The sequence below is a fragment of the Gobius niger genome, assembly GCF_951799975.1.
Source record: "Gobius niger genome assembly, chromosome: 2".
Taxonomy (NCBI): domain Eukaryota; kingdom Metazoa; phylum Chordata; class Actinopteri; order Gobiiformes; family Gobiidae; genus Gobius; species Gobius niger.
The window spans coordinates 30,785,926-30,810,970 of NC_136853.1; the positions used below are offsets into that span (position 1 = coordinate 30,785,926).

Sequence of the window (25,045 nt, forward strand, 5' to 3'; positions counted from 1 at the left end):
GACACTTTGACCCTGGAGAGACAGGAAATGAAGTAAAGGGGGCTGCTTACCTTCCCCTCTCCCACAGACCTGTGTGGACAAACACAGGCTTTTCTTTCATTCAAAAACACAGTCTCAAATCAGATTTAGTACAAAGTGATAAATGAATATTGGATGCAAAAGGGAAAACATGTGATGTTTTATTGCAGCAGTCACGGGGTTTTGTGTCCTATTTGTTATGGAAGTTTTAGATGCCACACATGCCAGCTCTGCTACAGCAATAAGACCCCTGGGAGAATAGTTTCATTATTGCAGATGGGGGACTGCCCACGAACACGCATAAATACTGCGGGGGCCAGGAACAAGGCATGCTGGGTAAATAACTAAAGGCACTGACGTCATAAGACCTCAAGTTTAATTTGATGCCATATCTATTCAATAAAAGAATGAGTGCTTGTGTTAATAATGTTAAGTTCTGAAAATGTATGGCATTTAATCAGGTCATCTTGTTTAGCTCAAATTATATCTTTAAAACTAGATTGAAGTTCTGACCCTTTGTCCATATGTCAACGTTCAAATGTATTTAACTTAGAGCTGCAGTCTGTAGAACATTTAATAACCTTTTTATTTTGTGCCTTTCAGATTGATTGAGCCAACCATGATGTCTGACGCCAGTGAGATGTTGGCTGCTGCCCTGGAGCAAATGGACGGGATCATAGCAGGTAACCGCAGTTCAACATGCACCTCATCTTTAAGTGTGCATGGCACAGTATAGGGTCCGACCACATCTGGAAGCCATTAAACGGAGCTAGGAATTCAAAGTCCAGCACAATGTGGTCAGTGTGAAATGCGTTTAGAGAAGGGCTTGAATAGTGCCACCAGATCATTGAATACACATAGTTTCACCCTTTTATTTTCTTTATGTCAGGGATTCACAAGCATCTCCAGTAATTAACACAATGGATTGAACAGTGTTATTCTGACAAAAGAATAACTAAAACCAATGAAACACAACAAGATCAGAGTAAAACTAACGCCAAATCCAGACAACACCAGGACTCAAGAACTGCTTTTAAATGAAATAATGACTTCAGCTGGAAAGGCCTGAGAATCCACAATAACGGAAACTAACAACTTTCCGAGGTCTGTCATACTCTTTGCTTGGGATCTCTTGGACTTGGCCTGCTTAGCAAATGAACTGAGCAGACTGGAGCAAAGGAGCCCCTTATTCCACTGATTTGTGTAATTTTAGCGCTGACCTTTCCAGTAGGAGCGAGTGAGCTGCCTGGTCATGTGACTTCCTCACTCCCCTTTGTTTCCGCAGGATCCACAGCCATCACCACTCCCCTGCCGCAATCGGGAGTGTTAGAGCAAATGACTGGATAGTTGTTCTTGTTATTTAATTGTGGGTTTGTAAAAGAAATAAAAAATTAAAAAATTAAAATAACGATGATGATAATAATCATAATAATCATAATAATAATAATGGCTTACACTTGTATTGCGCTTTATGAGCCTGTATTACCGAGTACCTGTACTACGTGGCAGGAGTCGTAGCATGTTACGGGTTTTTACTCATTAATTGTCCGTGAGAGTAAATAGGGAGAGAGGGATATTGTACATCCAATTACACAATGGAGATATTTTTTTCCCTCCAGCTTGGCTGTAAATATTGTTTAAGTGGCGCTAGCCCGCAGTTAGCTTTACCCGTTAGCCTGTTAACTTCTTCTTTGTGATTCCATTAGTGTGTATTGGGGCCTCCAACCCGCAATTGCAATTGTGGTTTTTGGCCAGAGACACCAGGGGGAGATGAAAGACCCCCCAATCATCCCATTAACACTCTCATTTGTAAACCTTTAATTAAATTGTATTTTTCAAGATCAAAACAAATATGCCTGTTCATAATGATTTACATACAACATATTAAGGCCTTGCTCAGTTCATGATGCATTTAATTTTATAAAAGCGTCAAGGAACTCCCTTTCATTTTCAGCAACATGCGATTTTTTGACGCCTGAGATGTTGGCACAAGATCTAAACTTACTTTAAGGCCTAAAATTTATAGCTTTGTTATTCAACACACCCCAACTCAGATCCTCACTCCCATATTGAATGTTGATGACTTGTTTTTGTCAGTGCAAATTGAATCATTATGTTCTGATATAATTAATTTTTTTATCCCTAAATTTCTAGGCTCCAAAGCTATGGATTACTCCAATGGCCTGTTTGATTGCCAGTCCCCTACGTCTCCGTTCATGGGTGGTCTTCGGGTGCTGCACCTCCTCGAGGACCTGCGGGCGGCTCTAGAGCTCATGGACAATGAGGAGCGGGACAACCTGCGCTGTCAGATACCAGACTCTACTGCAGAAGGGCTAGCTGAGTGGCTGCATGGGCGAATAGTAAGAAAGCGGGGTTTCACTTTTTACTACAGAGTTTGCTGCCATTTTTTACATATTCTAGCCACAGTCATAAATATAAATTACATTATATAAATCTAAATTACATGCATGTTTGTGTTGGAACTAAGACTCTGGTAGAAGGCACTAGGCAAGGGCATTTTTTTGAGAATTTGAGACTGGCAGTAAAGGATAAGGCCAGCGGCGGAGCAGGATATGAGGAGAGCTGAGGTGGTGATAAGGTGAAGGTGGGGCACAGCCATAGACGTAAAACATAAATGATGATTGGCTTGCTGCAGTATTGGGCTGAGGAGGAGGAGGAGGAGGAGGACTGATGAAGCACTGCCTGGATGCTAGATAGGCCTTCCACACATTAGCTTAATTTGATGTGGGTTTTTATTTTTTCTCCCCTAATCCAGTGTTTAATATCTGGTGTCTTTTGATGATACAGTATATCCCTCGTCTACGTATTCTGGCAGTTTGTCTTACTGCATGCCCTGAAAAGAATAGAGATCCTTTATGGTTCTTCCTGAAAATAGTTTCCATCTTAAACTTGATGTTGGCCATGGGCTATGTTTTTCTTCCCCCCACGTTTTTCCTGATATTTGAGGCAAGGGGTGTTTTTTTATTTTTTTATCCCTTTCTTCAAATCGCTTTCCCATGTCTTGCAGTATTGAACCTGGCATGTTTCTCATGTGCTTTTCTACAAAAGTAACTTAAGCAAAGTCTCATCTGAAGAGGCATTAGCCGCTCTTTGTGGCGTTTTAAGTCAGAGACACACCAGGTGTTGATCAAGACCTTGAGGCAGAACCATTTAGTCTCTGATTGTTAAGTGAGGTCTGAAAAAGTATTTTCTGTGGGAGAGACCTCTATATGGAGTTTAAAAATGTACAAAAGATGTATTTTCCTCTACATGTTCCAGCAATGTCATAAGATGTAGAATGAGCCCAGACCTATTCACAACAACTGCCTCTAAAATCCTGCACTGTCACTCAAAAAGTTTGACATAACAATTTCTCGGCTCGAGCTTGACTAAAATAATAATTATAACATTTTTCATCTAAAGACCACTAGGCCTACGACAAATTTAAAAATATGTTGTCTAAATTAAAGGGGGGGTATTATGCAAAATCGACTTTTTCAAGCTTTACATCATGTTATTAAGTCATTCCCTCATTAAAAACATGCCTGAAGTGTTGCCTTAGCACATTCACGTATTTTCGAGTAATCTGTAAAAACTCCGATGGCAGCCATTTTAGGGATAAAACGCCTGATTCCTTCAGGAAACGCCTCCGACCTCCAGGATACGCCTCCAACCTTTCGTCACCAGCCGAGTAACCAACCACTGCTCCTCAGCAGAACCCCCTCCCCGCAGTGTCTAGCCCTAAGATGTAAACAGAGTCATCATGGAGGATTAGCTTCATGTGTGGTGAACCGGAGCCACAGCAGACTTTTACAAAGACACACATCAGTGTTTCTGTTACCTAAACACCCAGGATTAAAACCGGTGACAAGAACGCTTATTCCAGTGTCTGGTTCTTATTTCGGTGTCTGGCCTTGATGATGCACAGAGCCTCCGGAGAAAGCTAATGCTAAGCTAAACCTCGAGTCATCACGTGAAAACGAGAAATATGCACACATAAAGTCAATAAAACCACCACACACATAAAGAACCGTTTAACAATGATCACACACGGAGCCAGGCTTGTTGATTTGGAAGTTTATTGCTCACATTTCATCTACAATGGGTCATAGCCGAGTGGCTTTCTCCCGGAGCTAACAAGCTAGCCGCGACAAGCTAACGGGAAAATTCACTGAATACAAGCAGCATATTATGCATTGAAAACGTCACTAAAACAGGCAACTGCTTGAAGCAGCCTTTATGATGATCACACACGGAGCCTGGCTTGTTGATTGTGTAGTTTATTGCTCACATTTCATCTACAGTGAGTCGTAGCCGAGTGGTTTTCTCCCGGAGCTAAGGCACTATTAGCCACGACAAGCTAACAACCTTCACCTTCACAACATTCATTGAAAACAGGCAGCATATTATGCACAAATAACGTCAATAAAGCAGGCAACTACTCGAAGCAGCCTTTACGATGATCACACAATGAGCCTGGCTTTACACATTTGTGGTTTATTACAGACTTTTCATCAACAATGAGCTGTAGTCGATTATAACAAGCTAACGGGTAACCTCGAAAAACCACTGTCCACCTGCACAGATAATGTCCGTCTTTGAATCGTATGGGCTCCTGCAGATCCTGGTGTCGTCCATGGGGGTATAGTTAGAGATCCATAGGGCATGGCAGATGCAAAGAGATAGCCTCCAAACAGCAGTTATTTTTCAGGCAAGAGCCCCTTCCAAGCGTCCGGTGTGGAAGGTTTGTCTCCAAATAATATCCTGTGTGGCCATTGTTCACAAAGTGATAAACAGTAGCTCCTTTCCAACAATAAAAATTAAAATGCACCGATCGTAGTTTCAATACAGTTGAGACAACGAGCGCAGTGTTGTGATGCCACAGACAGCGTGTGGAGGGGGCGTGTCGGAAAGGGTCAGAGGTTCTTAAAGAGACAGGGCCTATTTCAAGTCTTTCGCTACCGCCATTTTGAAAGAGCAATTTTATACAAGGCAGTTATTCTAATTTACTGCATTTACAGACCAACAGAAGGTTTCGTCATCATTGTAGTGTGCCATAGACTGGTGCTATGTGGCTGAAAAAAGCATAATACCCCCTCTTTAACACTTTCTTGTGCTATGTTTGGTAACTACTTGCCATTCTTGTTAATTTCAGAGCAATGGACACAGCTCAGAGGCAGTCTACCAGGAGCGTCTTTCACGGTTGGAGAGTGACAAAGAATGTCTCATTCTGCAGGTGTGATTTAGCGACTAAGTTCTAAACTTTGTGGATCATAGCTTGAAAAGGCTTTAGCTATTGTATTTGCTTATGTGAAAATAGCTTCATTTCACACAAGGCGAGGAAAATCTGTTGCAGTCTTACAATGTCACACTATCAAGTACTTTTGGGTGTCTTTTAAGAATATTTTGGACATTTTCAGCATACCAGCTAAAGCGGGTTACAAACACAAGCTCAATCTGTGCTACTCCCAAGTTTGAATAATGTTGATTTGTATTTATTATTTGTTTTAGGTTAGTGTTTTAACAGACCAAGTGGAAGTTCAAGGTGAAAAGATTCGAGATCTGGACTCCTGTCTGGAACAACACCGTGAGAAGCTAAATGCTACTGAGGAGCTGCTTCAACAGGTCTGTCTGTCTCTGTGAAAATCCCCACTTATTCTAATCTACAACAGAAACCAAGAGACCATGGTTCAGTGTGCTTGGAGCGTACACCCACTGATCTGAAGTTTGGCAGTTCAAACCCAGCTCCTGCGAGTGCATGCTGTCATCGTGTCCTTTGGCCAGACACTTCACCAGCCTTTCCTCCAGTGTTTTGTGCACCAGCGTATGTTTACAAATGTGTTTGAGTCCAAATGGACGGTCAACGATCAAGGTCAAGTTTATTTATATAGCACATTTAACAACAGAGTGCTGCCTCAAAGGGCTTTCTATAGTCGGTGCGAAAACAGAAGTAACACACAAAAACATGCTAAATGGAATAAAACAGGAATCAATTGGAAAGAGGAAATATTAGGAAAAAATAAGCCTACTGCTTAAAGGAACAGGCCACCATTTCGTCTAAGATCAGGTAAGAACAGTTACACGATCCAAGTATAGTTACACAAAATTAAACAGGTCGATTTTCTAAGCAGATAAAAATACCTCAGGAGCACTTTGACGTCCGCACAGTAACATCCTCACTCCTAAAGAATTCTGAAGATATTACTGTGCAGATGAGAGGCTAAATGCTAACAACATTGCACGCACAAAGACCAGACAGTTAGCATCAACTCGTCTACGCTCAGGTAAGAACATATCTCAGTATGGAAAAACGGTGGCCTGTTCCTTTAATCAAAATTTCTGGCTCAACTTGAATTAAAAGCCAATGCGAAGAGGTGCGTTTTCAATAGGGACTTGAAATTCTCCACAGAAAAGAACGCTCTCTGATTTCCAGAGGCAGAGAGTTCTAGATTTAGGGCCGGCAAAAGCTCGGTCTCCTCTAGTCTTTCGGTTGGACCATGGGCAGTGTAAAAGGAACTGGTCAGACTCAGAAGGCCTCAGTGTTCTGCCCGGAGGGTGCAAATTCAACAATTCACTTAAATATGAAGTTGCCAGATCATGAAGAGATTAAAAAACAAACAGTAAAATATCAAACCGTATTCTAACGGTCACAGGAAATCAGTGGAGAGAGGACAGCACAATGTGCTTCCTGTCGTCTGGTCCCTGTGAGCAGATGACCTGCCACAGGCTGGACTAACTGTAGTTTGTGGATGGACAAGTGGTCAAGGCCATAATATAACAAATTAAAATAGTCCAGTCATGCATGGACCACTCTTTCAAGTTGGCTAAATGGGGCTTGACCTTCCTCGAAAGTCTCAATTGGAAAAAGTGGATACAGGATACTGGATTGAAATTAGCTGCTGGCTGCAATCGGGCGTGGCACGTTAACATGCATGTGTCTCATTGTATTTACTCATATTAACATGCCATATCTGACTCCTGTCCTGACCAATATATATAAACTTTGTATTTGTGATTTTTTTGTACAGGAGCTCTTGAACAGGTCTGCATTAGAGACCCAAAAGCTGGAGCTGATGACAGAGGTGTCCAGTCTGAAGCTGAAGCTTTCTGCAGTGGAGCGAGAGCACAGGGATAGTGAAGTAAAGTCAACTCTCTTTAAATCTCTTTTATGTGAACAAAAGGTTCAAAACTTTTGGCGGTCTTCCAGTCATTGTTTTGAAGACACAAAGGTTCGCCTGAGTGGTCCCTATCAGGCTGAACCTGATTAGAGGTTACAGGACACCCAGTGCTCACGAGCAGCTGTTTCCTGCCAGAGTACCCTCTCCTCCCATTCACCCTTCACATAACTCCTCTGCATCTAAGCCTGAGAGACTTAGAGTTTCCACACTCCTTTTCACATACTAGACCATTGGGAAAGATTAATTTTTTTTCCTCATTGAAATGGGATATATGGATGAAACCGCAAGTTATTTGTGGGTTTGTTGTATGGATTAGTTTTGAACATTGTTGTTCCCATTTCATTGATAAGATAAGTGAGATAATAAAGGGAGTAAAGTAATAAAGTAAATATATATATATTTTTTTAAAAGTTCAGTGCCTTGAATGTCGCCTCATTGTGGGATGCATAAAAGTGATTTGAATTTTCTTTACTCCAGGGCTTGTACCAGGAAGTAACAGAACTGCGGTTTAGAGTGACCGACACTGAGAATGAAAGACTTCAATGTGAGAATAAACTCAAAGCCACTAATGTAAGTTCAACTTTTTCTTTTGCTGTGGTCAGTTCATTTATTATAGCAACAACAAATCATCTATACCAATGTCAATCAACTAAAGTACAAGGCTTTTAGATGCTCAAAGAACTTGAAAGAAGGAAAAACGTATGTGCCCCACTGTACCTCTCGTCCACATATAACAGTTGGTCGTACAGAAAATGTATATTTCAGGATTTTTGGCATAGGGCCTCATTTCCTAGTTGTCTCCAGAAATCAACAACACTCTGGATATATATTTTTTAATTCATGCAGTCCTTATATTTGAAGCGTTTAGTGGTGCTAGGCTAGTGCTAGGCTAGCACATTTCTACGGTATCAGCTAGCCTGCATTATAAACAGTCTGACCCAACTCCACAGTGCACCTGGGGCAAATCATTTACAACACCAGACTACTGATATAAATGTCTGTGTCCATAGAATAATTTGAACCATTTTGCCCTTTAATACAACTTATATTTGAGCAGCATTAGCTTCGTGGTTGTAAGTTACGCAGCGGCGGAGTGATCTGCAAGAAAATAGTCCCTCAAAATGCAGTAATTCATGTGATGCAAGGTCAGTTGTATTTCAAAAATTACTCTAGACATTTATATCGGTAGTCTGGTGTTATAAGTGATTTGCCTCAGGTGCACTGTGCTTGGGTCAGACTGTTTTTAATGCAGGCTAGCTGTTACCATAGAAATGTGCTAGCTTAGTGCCACTAAACTCTCTCTAAAAAAAAAGGACTGCATGAATTAAGAAAAAAAAAAAATCTCCAGAAATCAACAACACTCTAGATAACTAGGAAATGAGGCCCTATAGATCCAGACGGCATCTCTGGAATCGTCCATATATGGTCATGTTTAAAAACAGTTAAGGGGGAAAACAATTTGGAGAAAAATCTAAACTTTCTCTAATTATTCAAAAACAACTTTAACAAACGCTAAATTATGAATATAGTTTTCTACTAAATAAAGATACAAAGTGTTATGTATTGATCTAACCAAATAATTCTGTAGTAGTACGCACTACTTTGTGTCTCGTTAGAACATTGCGCTCCGCACTCTTTAATGTGTGCTAAGTCAGCGGACTGAGTTGAGATTTAAAAATGTGGCACTTGTTCTATAAAGAAGCATATTGAAGTTACTGCGAGTCTGTACTTTTTACAAGGTTATGTAAGCGAAGAAACATAACAAAACTGGCGACGAGTCTTAAGAAGAACCCGAGAAGTACATCGGATGAGCAAAGCCGGTGTATAGTTTTGACTGGACTTGGTTTTGTGGACGTAAATGTCTGCTCACCCCGCAGTTTTGCCGTGAACAAGCTAGCCGGAGGTGAGGACGTGTGTTTATCAAGACCAAGGTAAAAGTGATCGGACGCCAATAAGCGAAAAATGGCTGGAATATTGGGACATATGGACAGTTTTGACAGTTCGGTGGAGGACTGGACGATATATGTGGAAAGAGTTGAGCAGTACTGCCTAGCAAACGAGATAAAGGACGAGAGAAAAGTTGCAGTCCTATTGAGTGTTATGGGCGCCAAAATGTACAACCTACTCCGCAGCCTTGTTGCTCCAACTAAACCGGCAGACAAAACTTTTGATGAGATAACGCAAACGCTGAAAAGTCACCTAAACCCAGCGCCATTAGTGATCGCTGAGCGTTTTCGATTTCACAAAAGAAACCAGTCAAAAAGTGAGTCCGTGTCAGAATACATCGCTGAGCTGAGGAAACTGGCCGAGCATTGCCAGTTTAGAGATGGACTTTCTGACGCCTTGAGGGACCGGTTCGTGTGCGGGCTGCACAACGAGAACATTCAAAAACGGCTTTTGACTGAAGACAGGCTTACCTTACAACGAGCAGTGGAAATTGCTGTTTCAGTGGAGACTGCATCAAGGGATGCAACAGAACTGCAAGGTAAAAACGCAACGACATGTTCTGTGTTCAAAATGCACTCCAAGCTACGTAATACGAAAGCAAAGCCCTGCTTCAGGTGCGGTAAACAGTCACATGACCCCACGGAGTGTTGGTTCAAGGATAAAGACTGCCGACAATGTAATAAGAGGGGGCACATACAGAAAATGTGTAAATCAAAGTACAGCAGCTCAAAAGATAAACCACATGCAAAAAGAGGACAAAGGCTTCACAAAGTAGCACAAACAGACTCCGACAGCTCAAGTGAGGAAGAATTGGCCTGTTTAGGGTTGTATGCTACAGAAGAGAATGACAGTGATGTGATTTGGCTGACACCAAAAGTCAATGGAGTGCCATTAAAGATGGAACTGGACACAGGGTCAGCGCTGTCAATCATATCCTCCAAGGACTACAGGGAAAAGTTCCCAGACACAAAATTGTCACGCACAAGTGTAAAGCTGAAAACCTACACGGGTGAAAAAGTTGCTCCACTGGGAAAACTCAAAGTGAAAGTGAAATATAAAAACCAAACCTGCAATCTTGAGCTGTTTGTTCTGAAAAATGGAGGTACACCGCTGTTTGGTCGCAGATGGCTAAGACAAATCAGGATCGACTGGCACGAAATAAAGACTATGAGTATTGCCTCAAAGCTCACTGACAAAAAGTTATCGGAAATACTTGACAAGCATGCACAAGTCTTCAGTGAGGGCATTGGAACCATGAAACACATCAAAGCACATCTTGAGCTGCAAGAGGATGCAAAACCGAAGTTTCACAAAGCACGCCCTGTGCCATATGCTCTCCGGCCAAAAGTGGAAGCTGAGCTACAACACCTCATGGATCAACAGGTATTATCCAAGGTGGATTGGTCTGAATGGGCTACACCGATCGTGCCTGTGGCTAAAAAGTCTTCAGACAAGTTGCGAATTTGTGGTGACTTTAAAGTAACGGTTAACCCCTCACTGCACGCAGACCAGTATCCACTACCTCGCATTGATGACATTTTTGCGTCTCTAGCACACGGCGAGCACTTCACAAAGATTGACCTTGCTCAGGCTTATCTTCAAATGGAGATGGATGAAAGTTCACGCAAATACCTCACCATCAACACCCACAAAGGTCTCTACCAATACAACCGACTCGTATTTGGCATCACAAGTGCTCCAGCAATCTGGCAACGTGCAATGGACCAGGTGCTACAAGGAATCCCAGGTACCCAATGTTACTTGGACGACATTATTGTTACAGGCTCAGACAAAAACTCGCACTTGGCCAATTTGGATGCAGTCCTTTCAAAACTGCAGGAATATGGACTTAAGGCAAATAGGAAGAAATGCGAGTTCTTCAGGGAGTCCATTGAGTATTGTGGACACAAAATAGACAAGCATGGACTTCACAAAACTCAGGATAAAATCGAGGCCATGGTGAAATCTCCACAACCGGAAAATGTAAGTCAGTTACGCTCATTCCTCGGTCTTGTTAACTATTATCACAAGTTTTTGCCAAATCTCTCAACTGTGCTGTACCCACTCAATGCCCTGCTGCATCAAAACACAAAGTGGGATTGGACTAAAGACTGTGAGCAGGCATTTCAAAAGGCAAAGGAACTCATTATCTCAGACAAAGTGCTGACGCACTATGACCCGAAGTTGCCCCTACGCCTAGCATGTGACGCTTCGCCTTACGGTATTGGTGCCGTTCTGTCACACAAAATGACTGATGGCTCTGAACGTCCCATAGCTTTTGCATCACGCTCTTTGTCACCTGCAGAGCGTAACTACGCACAGATAGACAGAGAAGCTTTAAGCTTAGTGTGGGGGGTGAAAAAGTTCAACCAGTACCTATATGGCAAGCATTTCACGCTGATTACAGATCACCAGCCACTAGTTTCCATTTTCAGTCCACAGAAAGGTGTTCCTGCAATGGCTGCTGCTCGGTTACAGCGTTGGGCTCTCTTCCTGGGAGCACACACCTACACCATTGAATACAAAGGAACAAAACTACATGGAAATGCAGATGGCCTGTCTCGCCTTCCACAGCCATTGTCAGAGAAGGCTTCTGATCCTGCTTTGAACCTTCACATGTTACAAATGGAACCGCTTCCTGTGACAAGTGCACAAATAAGCAAAGAAACAAGAAATGACCCATTGCTTTCCAGAGTGTATGATTTAACTGTGAATGGTTGGCCAGCACGTTCAGACACGGAACTTTCGGACTATTCCACCAGAAAAGACCAACTTACCGTTTGTCAAGGATGTGTCATGTGGGGGTCACGTGTGATTGTGCCTCCCAAACTGCGTCACAAAGTTCTTAACTCACTGCATGATGGACACATGGGTCTAGTGAAAATGAAAAGCCTCGCTAGAAGTTATGTGTGGTGGCCTGGCCTGGACAACCAAATTGAAACCTTGGTCAAAGCATGCACAGGTTGCCACCACACCCAGCGTCAGCCTCAGGTTGCACCCGTTCACACTTGGGAATGGCCTGTTGCCCCGTGGCAACGCCTTCACATCGACTATGCTGGACCTTTCTTGGATCACATGTTCCTTATCGTCGTCGATGCTCATTCCAAGTGGCCCGAAGTTTTCACTGTGAAGAAAGCAACTACAACAGTAACAGTTAACCAACTGCAGATGCTTTTCGCTCGCACTGGTTACCCTCTACAACTTGTAAGTGACAATGGTACCCAGTTTACCAGTGAGGAGTTTCAAACTTTCCTGAAAAGTAACGGGATTAAGCACATAACATCTGCTCCTCATCACCCTGCAACTAATGGACTAGCTGAACGCTTTGTACAGACCTTTAAACAGTCAATGAAAGCAAGTAGAAAGGAGGAAGTGCCGCTACAGCAGAAAATTGCCAACTTTCTTCTGGCCTACAGAAACACTCCACACACTACTACTGGACAGTCACCGGCAATGTTGTTTATGGGAAGAAACTTGAGATCACGTTTGGACTTACTGAAACCGGACATTCAAAAGCATGTCTTCAACAAGAAATGTTCACCCATTCAACAACAAAGGAAACTGAGATCATTCGACGTTGGACAAAAAGTACTGGCAAGAGACTATCGCAGCCAAGGTGACAAATGGCAACAAGCAAAAATTTTGTCACAAACGGGACCGCTCTCATACACTGTGAGTGTCGAGCCCAATGTCGTCTGGCGCAGACATGTTGATCAGCTTTTGGATGTTTCAACTGGAAATGAGACTACTCAACCTGTGATACCTACTGTTCTACCAAACCAGGACAGTGCCTCAACACCGGACATGACAACTGTAGAAAATACGCCCACACCAGAGACAGTGAACATACCTCAACCAATGACAAACGTGCCTGATCCTCCTGGACGCCGATATCCTGAGAGGTGTCGCAAACCACCGGACAGACTTGATTTATGACATTAAGAAACAAAAACAAAGGAAGAAAAGTGTTCTATATATAAAAAAAAAAAAAAAAAAAAAAAAAGTTATTGAAGGTTATACAAATATTAATGTGAATGTGGGCATTTTAATTGCTTCTAATTGTGAAACGTTTATATTGGGCATAAGAGTCACATACAGCCAATATGATTTTTGTTTTTGTTTTGTTTGATGATCATAAGTGCATCAAAGCTGGAAGAGAGGAATTGTTATGTATTGATCTAACCAAATAATTCTGTAGTAGTACGCACTACTTTGTGTCTCGTTAGAACATTGCGCTCCGCACTCTTTAATGTGTGCTAAGTCAGCGGACTGAGTTGAGATTTAAAAATGTGGCACTTGTTCTATAAAGAAGCATATTGAAGTTACTGCGAGTCTGTACTTTTTACAAGGTTATGTAAGCGAAGAAACATAACACAAAGACATGGAGAGAAGCAAAGTAGTTCAACAGCCCATAAATACATAAATAACAGTGAATGTTAACTTGATGCTACATGTTAGCATCGGGCTAATGCTAACGGTTAGCTAGCGCGAGCTACAACTGCCGTTTTTTCACTTCTACTGAACAATCTGCTGTGAGAAAATATCCATATGGGCCCGATTTACACTTGACTTTATTTATGTGATAAATAAGTTCATATTTCACCAGAAAATGGTTAAAAAGAGTGGAAAATTGTGTTTCTCTAAAGATTCTATTTTCCCCCTTGGCGAAGCCACGCCCCCTTCTATGACGCAACGCCGTCTGTATCTATGTCAAAAATCCAGAAATATCCCTTTAAAAGCATAAGATTAAAGCAATCATTGGACGTTGCAGAGTTAATGGGGAGCACCTTACGTCTGTTTTCATTTACCCCGTTCCCCCAATGTTTCAATCAATTCATCAAACTCTTAGAAGAACTAAGTAACTTGTTAACCTTAATATATAAACCACGCTTGCCGCTTTTCCTGCTCCGACCCGGAGAAGAAGCTAACGGGCAAAGCTAACTGTGGGCTAGCGCCACTTTTGCAGTAATTACAGCCAAAAGTGAAAGAAAAAAAATCTCTAATGTGTCATTGAGTTGTGCCACAACGTACAATATCCCTCTTCCCTTTGTCTTTTCTGTCAGTGTAGTATTTACTCTCACAGAGAATTAATGAGTAAAAAAAAACGCAACAAGCTACAACACCTGCAGTGGCGTTTGTGGCCTCTAGGGGCATAAGTTACTTAGGTCTTTAAAGTGGGACTTCACAAAACACACAAATAGGTTTTTTATCCTGACTGTTTACTTTGCAATAACCATACACCCCTTTGTCTCATTTTTTAACATTGATTATTAGACTAGCCCAGTACCTTATAACCTTTGCCACGAAAAATTTGTTCTGTATGTAATAACGTCGTTAAAGGTTAAGGTGCAGTAGGAAGGCCTTTTTAGCTTTAATGTCACCATATCTTTCTGTTGCCCTAGGATGAATTGCTGATTCTCCAGGAACAGTTGGACGAGCAGGAGTTGGAGCTGAGAAGGCTGAGGGCAGACAGCAGCAGCAGAGTGGAGGGAGGAGAGAAAGGCAACTCCTTTTTACAATTTTATCACAACAATATACAAAAGACTTCATGCGGATTAGGCACGAGACATTTTAGACTGAAATAACAGCTAATTCAACGAAGAAGCACATTTAGCTGGAATTCTTCATTTGCTGTTTTACTCACACCGCCTCATGCTTTAGTTAGTGTAAACACCGACTCCTTATCTGAGGTCGTCATACCAAACATAGTGTCTGTTTTACACCTCCTACCACTGCTGACATGATCCAGACTGCTGCAGTGCTAATCTACTATATTAGGACATGGCTGTAAGCTTAATAAGGTATCCAAACCTCATGCATATGATTGTAGAATGTGTTGACAGTTTTTAGACCAAGGTTCTTGAATCGTCATCTTTAACTCTGTCGATCGAATGTTGGACGTTTCGCCTCATCGAAGAAGACTGAGAGGCGAAATGCCCAACACTCCATGTACAGTGTGCGAATTATGACACAAGAAGCACATGATGAACAACTCCTGACACATCATAGTTTGACCGAATGGGTTCTGCAGCTCCCCACCCCCTCCCCTCGTGGATACAATTCGATAATAAAAGCATTTTTGGGAAGCATTTCATTAGCACCCACAAGCCAAAACAGTGTTCCAAAGGCTATCGACTCATTTATCCTTGAGATGACCCTGGCTTGAGTTACAACTGTGCCTTTTTCTGCAGTTTCCAGGCAACTAATAGCATTTTGCCTGAAAATGGTCCTTTCTCCAACTAAATTAATTACAGGGTTGATATTACAGGAAAATGGCTTGTTCGGGAGCAGATAAAATGGCTTCCTTTGTGCTCTAGCTTGTTGTAATTCAAAAAAAAAAAAAAAAAGTACTTTAAATATGTGTTGTTGTTTTTTTAGATACAGAAATGTTGAAGATGAAAAGAATTTTAGAGACATTGACAACGGCTAACGATGAGAAGGTACAAATCCAGATGTCATGGCAACGGGATATACAGTGGGGAAAAAAAGTATTTGGTCAGTTTCACATAGACAATCTATTGGATTTTGGCCAAATACTTTTTTCCCCCACTGTATATATATTGCTTTTATTGCCCCAAACATTTTTATTCTTGAATACAGGAGCAAAGAATAAAGGAACTTGGAGAATCCCTCACAAAATGCAAGAATGTTCATGAAATAACCAAAGGTCTGTAAAGTATATGGCATCTTAGGAATGACCAAAATCAGTTTAACGTGATCCCGTATCGCTTTGTCTTTTGCAGAGCGTTTAAGGGAAGATGACTACGCGGATATCCAGGATGATCCGTCTTATGCGGTGTCCATGGAGGGGGATCAGGTCATGGTGGCGTTGGAGGGAGAGGCAGGAAGGAGCTCCGGGGAGGTAAACACGGTGCCTCTGTCAAAACAATTTGCTCCCAGTCCCAGACTCGAGACTTCCGCTGAGGAAATTTCCACTCTACTACTAAGAGTCCAGAGCTTCAAATTAATTTTGTTTGACTCATAATAGGATGATGGCTGAATATTGCGTTTGTGTTTCAGTCAAGTCCATGTATAGCAGTGCTTTCTGAAATGAATGAATTTGACCGTGAGCGACAATTAAAGGCAACACAAAGGTAAACCATGATGAATGTATAATGTGCCAGGCAGATTAAAAATATAAAGGACTGTTCAAACCAACATAATTTTAGCTGCATTTTTAATGTGGGGTTGTTAGTTGTGTTCTGGTCGTCAGTCTATGATCAATGCTTAAGTCAACAGTTTTGTTTTGCAAGGTCAGGCTGCAAAAGATGACATAAGTTGATTGATATTGTTTGTTCTTTAAAACCTCTTTTCTTGTATTATGTTTTAAATATTGCCCCGCTTTGTCGGTGTCCTCGTCATGACATTCTGAAGGTTAAAATGCTTGTCTTCACAGTTCTTTTGAAGGCTCTGGAAGTTTCACAGACGACCATAAGAATCCTCAGGTGGGTCCAGATTCTTCTTCAATGGTGATCTCATAAACGTGTTTATATTTGCGTTTTCCTTACATTTATTTGTTATTATCTTTTGTTAACTCACTGTGACAACAAGTGCCACAAGACAGGCAAATCTCATTGTGTTTGTGTGACACCTGGTGGCCAAATCATGAAATTACAAATTCTTATTAAATATTTTTCCCATAGATAAAAAGAACTGACCCAGCTATTTCTAGCACAAGTTCAGAGAGCTTTGGCAGTAAGAGGGTCCGTGCATCTTTTGGTAGAGGACTTTTTAAACTGCGTGGTGGAAAACATACTGGTAGCGCTTCACCTCCTGGTGAGTCTCACGAAATGTGTCCACATTTGTGTGACAGTTTCATGTTGTTGGTTCTTTTGGCTTTTGTGTAATTCGTAACAGAAGCAGAACGTAAAGGCACTGATCATCTAGACTTGGCAGGGATGAGCCCACAAAAACAAGACACTAAAAAGAAGTCAAAGGGTTTGAGGAAACTTTTCGGCAGGTAAATGTATTGCGATATCTTTTGTTTACAAGTTTATGTTTCTATACTAAAATGATATGACTGTGTAGACTAAAGAGAAGCCACTCTTCATCCTTTAACCTTGATGAAGCCGAAATGGAGTTCAGGAGGGGAGGAGTCAGAGCAACGGCTGGACCTCGCCTCGGATGGTCACATGAACCCAAACACCAGCAAGTGTCCCATTTTATTGCTATATGTCTAATAGGGCTGCACAAAGGGGAGGGGGCTCAATGTGACCTTTCTGACAGGTGTAATTATTGCAATTAATCTTAAAATAAAGTTTTATCCACACTGCACACTTAAAGTAACAGAAACAATCACACTTGAGAGAAGTGTGAAATATAACCTGTTCAACTCAAGAATCTCGGGTGGGTAGATTTGATCTATAATAAATCCCTATGTTGTTCAAACTGTGCGCTTTACCATATACCTTTTGCTAACATGATTCAATTGTGCAGCCCTGCTCTAGCATAAGAATACATGTATGAACTGATCTCTGTTGTGTGTGTGTCTTATCAGAGCTGTGGGTGTTCCCTTCTCACAGTGGAGTAAAGAGGAGGTCTGTGCGTGGCTGCATGAGCAGGGTCTGGGTCTGTATGCTGATCAAGGCCAGACCTGGTTAAAGTCAGGGCAAACTCTTCTGCATGCGTCACAACATGATCTGGAGAAGGTAGGTGCAGGTTATGTGAATGTCATCTTTTAAATTGTTCAATAAAAATGTTATTAAACAGGTCTTCATTGCGACCTTGATTCATACAGGCTTCAAAAATTAGTTATTTCAAGTTTGGTCACCCGTGCAGAACCTGCTGTTGCTTTGTTAATTCTTCCTTTCTTCTCCTCTCCAGGAGCTGGGCATTAGGCAGCCGCTCCACAGGAAGAAACTGCAGTTGGTCCTGCAGGCTCTCGGATCAGAGGACGACGACCTTCAGGGCAGACTGGACCACCACTGGGTGACCAGTGAGTTCTACTTCATTGCTATTTTGATTTTCATGCAGTTTTTATCAGTTTGTTGCTTAACCATGGTGCATGGTTTTGTTAGGATGGCTGGATGACATTGGCCTCCCACAGTACAAGAGTAACTTTGATGAGGCCCGTGTTGATGGCCGTATGCTGCACTACATGTCTGTGGTTAGTTCATTTTTTCATAGTGAGAGCTTGTTCTCATCGTTGAACATGAAGACCAGTTTTACATGTTTATTGTGTGTCCTAGGATGACCTGCTGTCTCTGAAAGTGGGCAGTGTTCTTCATCACCTCAGCATTAAGAGAGCCATTCAGGTCCTCCGTCTGAACTCGTTTGAACCCAGCTGTCTTCGACGCAGGCCCTCTGATGAGGTAAACTTGCAGTCTGGATGTTTTTAATCTCACTGGTTCATTATTATTTATAGCCTTAAATATTTCTGCAGAATAATATCACACCAGCTGAAATCTCTCAGTGGACCAATCACCGAGTGATGGAGTGGCTTCGGTCTGTGGATCTGGCAGAGTATGCTCCAAACTTGAGGGGCAGTGGGGTTCATGGAGGTCTGATGGTAAGAAAAACTTCCTCTGCATCCTGAAGGTGGCAGAAAGTGTTTTAACATCAAAAGATTGTTACTACAATGTTTTGGTGGGGTTTAAAGGTGCTAATGGAACTTTTTTATGTGGGGAAAAAACACTTTTTATTAATGTATAATTGACCTTAGTGACCCAATAGCTCTGTGAGTGGTCAGCATGGCTCCTTTACTTTCCATCACAGTGGCCTCTGATGCACCAGGATCAATTATTTTTTACAAAAACACTGTAGCGTTGTAGAGGCAACTGTGATCGAAAGTAAAGATGCTATGCTAACCCCCAATATACAGCTCTTGGGTCACAAAAGGTCAATTCAAAAGTTCCATAATGCACCTTCCAAAATGCACATGATAAGGCATAAGACTATTGGAAAAATGATCCCTCAAAATTCTATTTGTCTAAAGGTGTTGGAGCCTCGTTTCAATGTGGAATCACTCGCCCTTCTGCTTAATATTCCTCCAAATAAAACCCTGCTGAGGCGCCACCTGGCAACACATTTTCACCTGCTCATTGGCTCGGAGGCTCAGCGGCTCAAACAGGACTGCCTGGAAAACCCAGACTACACTGTCCTCACTGCCACCGCTAAGGTCAAGGTAACTGCACTGCAACCAAACACACTTAGGCTCTGTAGCGAGAGTTCGGCGTCTTTTAAGTATTTAGTAGTAGTATTTAGATCAGAGAGTCGTTTTGTGCTTTGTTTTAGCCATCGGATCTGAACACCTTGTTTTCTGTCTGATTGGAAAATCAGTTCAACAACCAAAGCTATAAATGTAAACATTAATAACTTTAAGCTTGAGTTTGAGACCATGTTTTGTTATTGTAGAGCATATGTTGTTCAGCATAATTCATATTTAATTGGAACATGGACCTCATATCTGGCAACAATGGTTGTTAGTGAAATTATATAAAATATGCAATAACATTAAAACAACTGTACGCGTAATGTACATTTAGACTAATTACCATTTAAAACGGCATATTGAGTTTATTATAACAGATGCTTCACTTTTCTGTGTTTCAGCCTCGGCGTCTGTCCTTTGGCAGCTTTGGCTCATTGAGAAAGAAACGCCAGGATGATAGTGATGAATACGTGTGCCCCATGAATGTGGAAATGCCTAAGAGCAGCAGCTTCCAGAGGGGGCTCCGGGTATTTGAGGACAACCTTGACCACCTAGAACAGGTTCAAATCAACACTGCTTATAGTTAAGTTTTTTGACCTTGTGACGGACTTGTTTATTATGCTCTGACAGATGGAGGACTCTGAGAGAACAGTAAGAGAGATTGGAGTATTTTCTGAAGGAATCAACAATTTGACTGTGGGTAGAAGCCTTCATTTATAAGATAACTAAACAATAATGGTAAATAAAATACACCAATGCCAATTATATGTATCATTATGCATTTTCACCATTTTCTTCCAGAGCATGCTGAAAGAAGATGAGTTTTTTCAGGAGATGGCAGAAGTTGCAACACCGGAGACAGAGATGCAGTGAATTATACATTTTGAGATAAAACTGTGCCAACACCAACTGTGAGCTGACCTCGTCCAAGTACTTCCTAAGGTCTTTATCATGTTTTGTTTGTACAGCTATATATTCTTTTGAAAACTTTGATGGTAGCCATGGTTGCATGAGATGGACATTATAATGGTGCACTGTAACTATTCTTACTGTTTTTGTTTTTTTTGTAATTTATAAGCCATGTTCATTATTATGCGTTTCATTTGTGGTACTAAGACTTTCACACAGCTATGGGATATTTGCCTCATTTTGGTTTGTTCGCAGATTTGGAGTGAAGCACCTTTTAGCATTAAGTTCACATAAAGCACACAGACCTTTTCTTGAATATTACCACACTACCTCATGTGTTTGAGAGTAGTGTTTCGGGCTAAGGTTAAGAATGTTTGCGTATACGCCGTGTGTTCAGAAATCGTTTTTGTATTTAATGAGAAATAACTGGACGACGCGGAGTCCAGTTATTCTGATAATGGACACCTCGGAGTGCATTATCCCCCCGCCAACTGAAACTGTTCATTGGGGCCTGTTTTTTTAAGTCCTGGGCAGGAGTTATTTCACTTTTTAATCAGTTTTAACCTGAAACTATTTCCAGCTCAGTTGTTTCTCGTTACTATGGAAACAGCTGCAGTGGCGTGATATAGAACATGATCCAACTGTTGCCGGGCTAGGTGTACATTAGCACTTTTTGACAGACACCCTCCAGTCAATGAGAATCAAGTATTCAGAGACCATGGTATTACATTTTAGTCAGCTGACAATCACCACCTGTGTCACATTCGTATTCTATTCGAAACATTGTCATTGGGATGCGAGTTTACACATATGGTTTAATTGCATTGACATTATTCCTAGGGTCTATTCGTAGACCTTTTATTGCACTTACTGTTTTTTTTTTAAACCCAATAACTTTACCTTTTCAAATATATATCTTGTGTACCTTTCAAAGTACCCTGCATGCTTGATCTATACAATTTTGAAAATAAAAGAAATGAAAGTTTGATTTCTTTTAATAGAGCTTACATATTATTGCATATTCACCAACTCCTTCAACATAAACTTTTTTTTTCTTTATAAACTCTCACATCAAAAGTTTATGCATTTAGATAGATACACTGCTGCCACATGTGCCATCACCACACAGAGTAACGTTTAAATATATCAGAACATAGCACGGCAGCCATGATGCATTACAAAATGTAAAAATAAAGCAATGTGATTCATCTTTAGTGCGTGAAAAGCTCTGCAAGTGTTAAGGCACTCAAAAGCAGAATCGTCCTCAACCACTGTAAGTACATGACTGAAATAAGGCTACAGTGGGACAGATTCCAAATCATGTGTTTACCCTCCAAGCATCCATCAGCCTTTAATTCTCTATATCTGACAGACGTAACCCACAATCCACTCCTGAACACCTCCTCGTGACACAAATTGGTCCACACCCTTTATCCACTGTACGATAAACATCATTGCGTAAATACGGCATAGTGCAAAACATAGTGCTTTAATGTTTGAGGGGCAGCATACGTAATCAAATGCCCTTTTGTACCCGGGCTCGAGATCTTTAGAAAGTGAATCTGCAGCTCTCGGCGTGCCCTACTCTGTCCAAATTGGGATTACAGGCAAACTGGATCATGGGTGGCGGTCCGCACATCAGAATGAGGGTGTCGTCACTGGGCGGAGGCAGATGGTCCCTGATCATGTCTTCACTAATGAAACCCTGGCTGTACTCCCAGTCTGAAAACAAAAGGGGATCCAAATGAATTAAAAAGCTCAATGTAACAAGGATTCAATTAGATGCTTGCTATTTTTATGTTCTCTAAAACCTATTACAAGACTTTAAAGAAGTCCCATTTAAAGCAGAACTAAGTAACACATGCCCCTAGAGGCCATAAGCGCCACTGCAGGTGTCGTCACATGTGTTTAATTGTCCGTGAGAGAAAATACTACGCGGACAGAAAAGACAAAGGGGGAGAAAGATATTGTACATTGTGCCACAACTCAATGGAGATAATCTTTTTCACTCAGACCTGGCTGTATATACTGCTAAAGTGGCACTAGCCCACAGTTAGCTTCTTCTTCATGATTCTATTAGTGTGTATTGCGCCTCCGACCCCGAGCAGGGAAAGTTGCAAGTGTGGTTTTCTGGCAAGAGACACCAGGGGAGATGAAAGATCCTCCAATCAACCCATTTAACACTTCTATTACCCCAGATGGACTACGGAAAGGATTTATTTAAAGGTAAACAAGCTACTTAGTTTGACCAATACGGCCACATTAGTGAAGGTTTAATCAATAAAACCTGAAGACAGGATTATGTTCAAAACGCAGGTAATGAAAATAAAATACAATAGCAATGCGGAGAAGAAAAAACATTATAGTAGTGATGGATCAGTTAACGGACTTACCGGCTGGTGCTTTGTCCACGGTAAACCACAGCTTAAACCGGTCTGGGTTGTTTACTTGTATCTCCTCCAGCTCTGGTCGCAAAAGAATGTCTTTCTCCGTCTGTTCAAGAAATAAATCAAAAAATCAACCAAATATCCAAATCATATGTGAACATCTTGAACGCTGTAATTGAGGACACTTGCCTGGTTTGCAAACAGCAGGTGGCAAACGGTCTTATCTGCGGGGTCTTTCATCACTGCAGTGATGATTTGTAACATAGGGGTGATTCCTGGGGAGGGGAAAGAGACTCGGACAGGTAAGCTTAAACCAATGCAGAACTTAAATGGACTTACTTGAGGGCAATAGAGGATCAAACACATACACATGGTCCAACGCTTCATATATAATGTTACGGTACCTGTTCCTCCTGCTATCATGCCGAGATGTTTGGCAGTTTTTGTTTCTCCAGGAGCCTTTTTCTCAGGTTGGATAACAAACACGCCTGTATAAAGGATATGGCAAATCTTTATATTCTGTGACTCATAGCTCAACAACTTTATAATCTTCTGTCATTCAACGTTATTGCCTCACCTTTCCCCTTATAGACAAGAAGACCACTAGGCCCCCTGAAGTCAATAGTGTCATTGATCTTGAGGCTCTCCAAATACTGACTCATCTTTCCACCTTCTGGGAATTTGGGGTGAACATCTTTGAAGTAAATCTGAAGGCATATGAACATGCATGCATTATATTCATCTTTAGAAGAATGTGACAACTAGACTTACCTTTACAACTAGGTCCACATAGCCTTTGTCATCGTCGCTGGACACAGGAGTGTACGGACGTACAACCAATTTGCCATCTATCCTGGCAGACAAGTAGATGTGCTGGCCTAGGGAAACACATCATCTCACTGTTAGCATTTTAACGTGAAAATGTAACCAACACTTGACATATTGTTTACCAATGGGAAGACCAAGGACATGATCGGGCGAAGGAAGAGCAAAACGAAATTTCCTTGTGTCGTGGCTCACGATCTTAACAGAGAAGACTCGGTTAAAAAAAACAATCGAATCACAAGATACACAGATGACTTATTTTACGTAAGCCTTGTATTACCTCTTTGTCAACAAGACGTAGTGCATATTTAATGTTGGGGTCTTGTAAGGTGATCGCAGGTCTCCGTTTTGCAAAAAGAAGTTTGAAAATGAAGTTAATGATGCTGTCCACGCCACCACGGATGAGCTGAGATAAGATCAAACCAGCAAAGTTTACAAGGTTATTAGCATCCCGTTATCTTCTGTCACATATAATCTTTTCACTGCGTGCTGTGTTGTGCTTTTCAAATGCGTTCAGTCTGAACGGAGTTTATGAGTCATACACATCACTGTGGCCAAAGACCACAGAGCAGAGTCATTTTAGAATAAACGCTGTACATGGCGTTAGCTCAACTATAGCTAGGTTAGCACTGCTGCAGGATGAAATCAGACAAGGAAGCAAGGACTAGCAGTACCAATAAATATTATACTTACGCTTATCAGGTAGGACAACATGTTTGATCTGTCAGACACAGTAAACCCACAGTTAAATATAAAAAGTTCGTCTGAGAGAACTGCGTGACAGTATATCCAGGCTGTCACAGGAAACTCACTGAAGCAACAGAGGCCAAGCTATGCGGGTAAACTACACCAACATCCGGTCAGAGTTTCACAATAAAAGCTTGGACCGGTCACTGTGGTGATGTGGATGTAATGTTTAAAAGAATATTACATCCATACTACAAACGGGCATTCAGTACACAAGTTGGTTCTTTTTTTGTTTTGTTTTTCTGTATTATTTTCCCTAAAGGCGTTGGATAAGGAGCGTTTGTAATCGGGAGAATCGGGGCGTTTCCCGGTGGACTGGCCCGATCGCGGTGCTTTTGGGCCCGTCAGAATAAAATAATGAATTAATAACAGACTCCAGGCCTAAAGGTTTTAACTGCAGCCCAGTGAACTCCTGCGGCAGATATAAATTAAGTAACACAAGCGTAATTGTCTTAATCTTCAAAATAAGGACTGAATGATGTATCAAAATCAGAAGTTACAAATCTTCACTTTGACACTTAAAAATATGTATTTTATGTTTTGTTTACTTACATTTTTAATGATACATTTTCATGCTATTTTCTTTGTTTCTCATGTCATGATCTGGAACAGACTTTTACGCTCAAACTCACTTTTACGCTACTTTTTTTTTTTACTCTTACTTGAGTAAATGTTTAGGCCCCTACTTTTTACTTCCTCTTGACTTTTCTACCTGCCTCTGGTTCTTAACGCCAAACAGTTTATCAATAGTCAAAGTACTCAAATACCTTTTCCCAAGACTTTACGAGCAGCCTAATTATTTTGGTCACTACTGTGTACATCTGCTTAGCTCCCATGAGTAAATATTTAAACTACTCTACCCACTTCAGAGGCTTTCTATAACA

At 41.3% G+C, this 25,045-nt stretch overlaps 2 protein-coding genes across 2 annotated transcripts; one reads left to right on the forward strand and one right to left on the reverse strand.

Moving 5' to 3' along the window:
* Positions 1 to 627: 627 nt before the first annotated feature.
* Positions 628 to 20,598, forward strand: ppfibp1a (PPFIA binding protein 1a). Its single transcript, XM_079551463.1, has 24 exons — positions 628 to 701; positions 2,173 to 2,378; positions 5,174 to 5,254; positions 5,530 to 5,643; positions 7,047 to 7,157; positions 7,674 to 7,766; positions 14,546 to 14,645; positions 15,522 to 15,583; positions 15,744 to 15,810; positions 15,887 to 16,005; positions 16,164 to 16,237; positions 16,540 to 16,588; positions 16,787 to 16,919; positions 17,001 to 17,103; positions 17,172 to 17,291; positions 17,641 to 17,791; positions 17,967 to 18,078; positions 18,161 to 18,249; positions 18,332 to 18,454; positions 18,526 to 18,651; positions 19,078 to 19,266; positions 19,695 to 19,853; positions 19,924 to 19,989; positions 20,095 to 20,598. Exons 1-24 carry the CDS (start codon positions 638 to 640, stop codon positions 20,164 to 20,166), a joined length of 2,583 nt encoding a protein of 860 aa, XP_079407589.1. The 5' UTR covers positions 628 to 637; the 3' UTR covers positions 20,167 to 20,598.
* A 966-nt stretch (positions 20,599 to 21,564) lies between these two features.
* Positions 21,565 to 24,247, reverse strand: cyb5r3 (cytochrome b5 reductase 3). Its single transcript, XM_079551772.1, has 9 exons — positions 24,108 to 24,247; positions 23,695 to 23,820; positions 23,540 to 23,612; positions 23,361 to 23,467; positions 23,167 to 23,296; positions 22,994 to 23,077; positions 22,779 to 22,864; positions 22,596 to 22,695; positions 21,565 to 21,924 (listed from the first exon to the last, which is right to left on the reverse strand). The coding sequence occupies exons 1-9, from the start codon at positions 24,126 to 24,128 to the stop codon at positions 21,752 to 21,754; spliced, it is 900 nt and encodes a 299-aa protein (XP_079407898.1). The 5' UTR covers positions 24,129 to 24,247; the 3' UTR covers positions 21,565 to 21,751.
* Between the last annotated feature and the right edge of the window lie 798 nt (positions 24,248 to 25,045).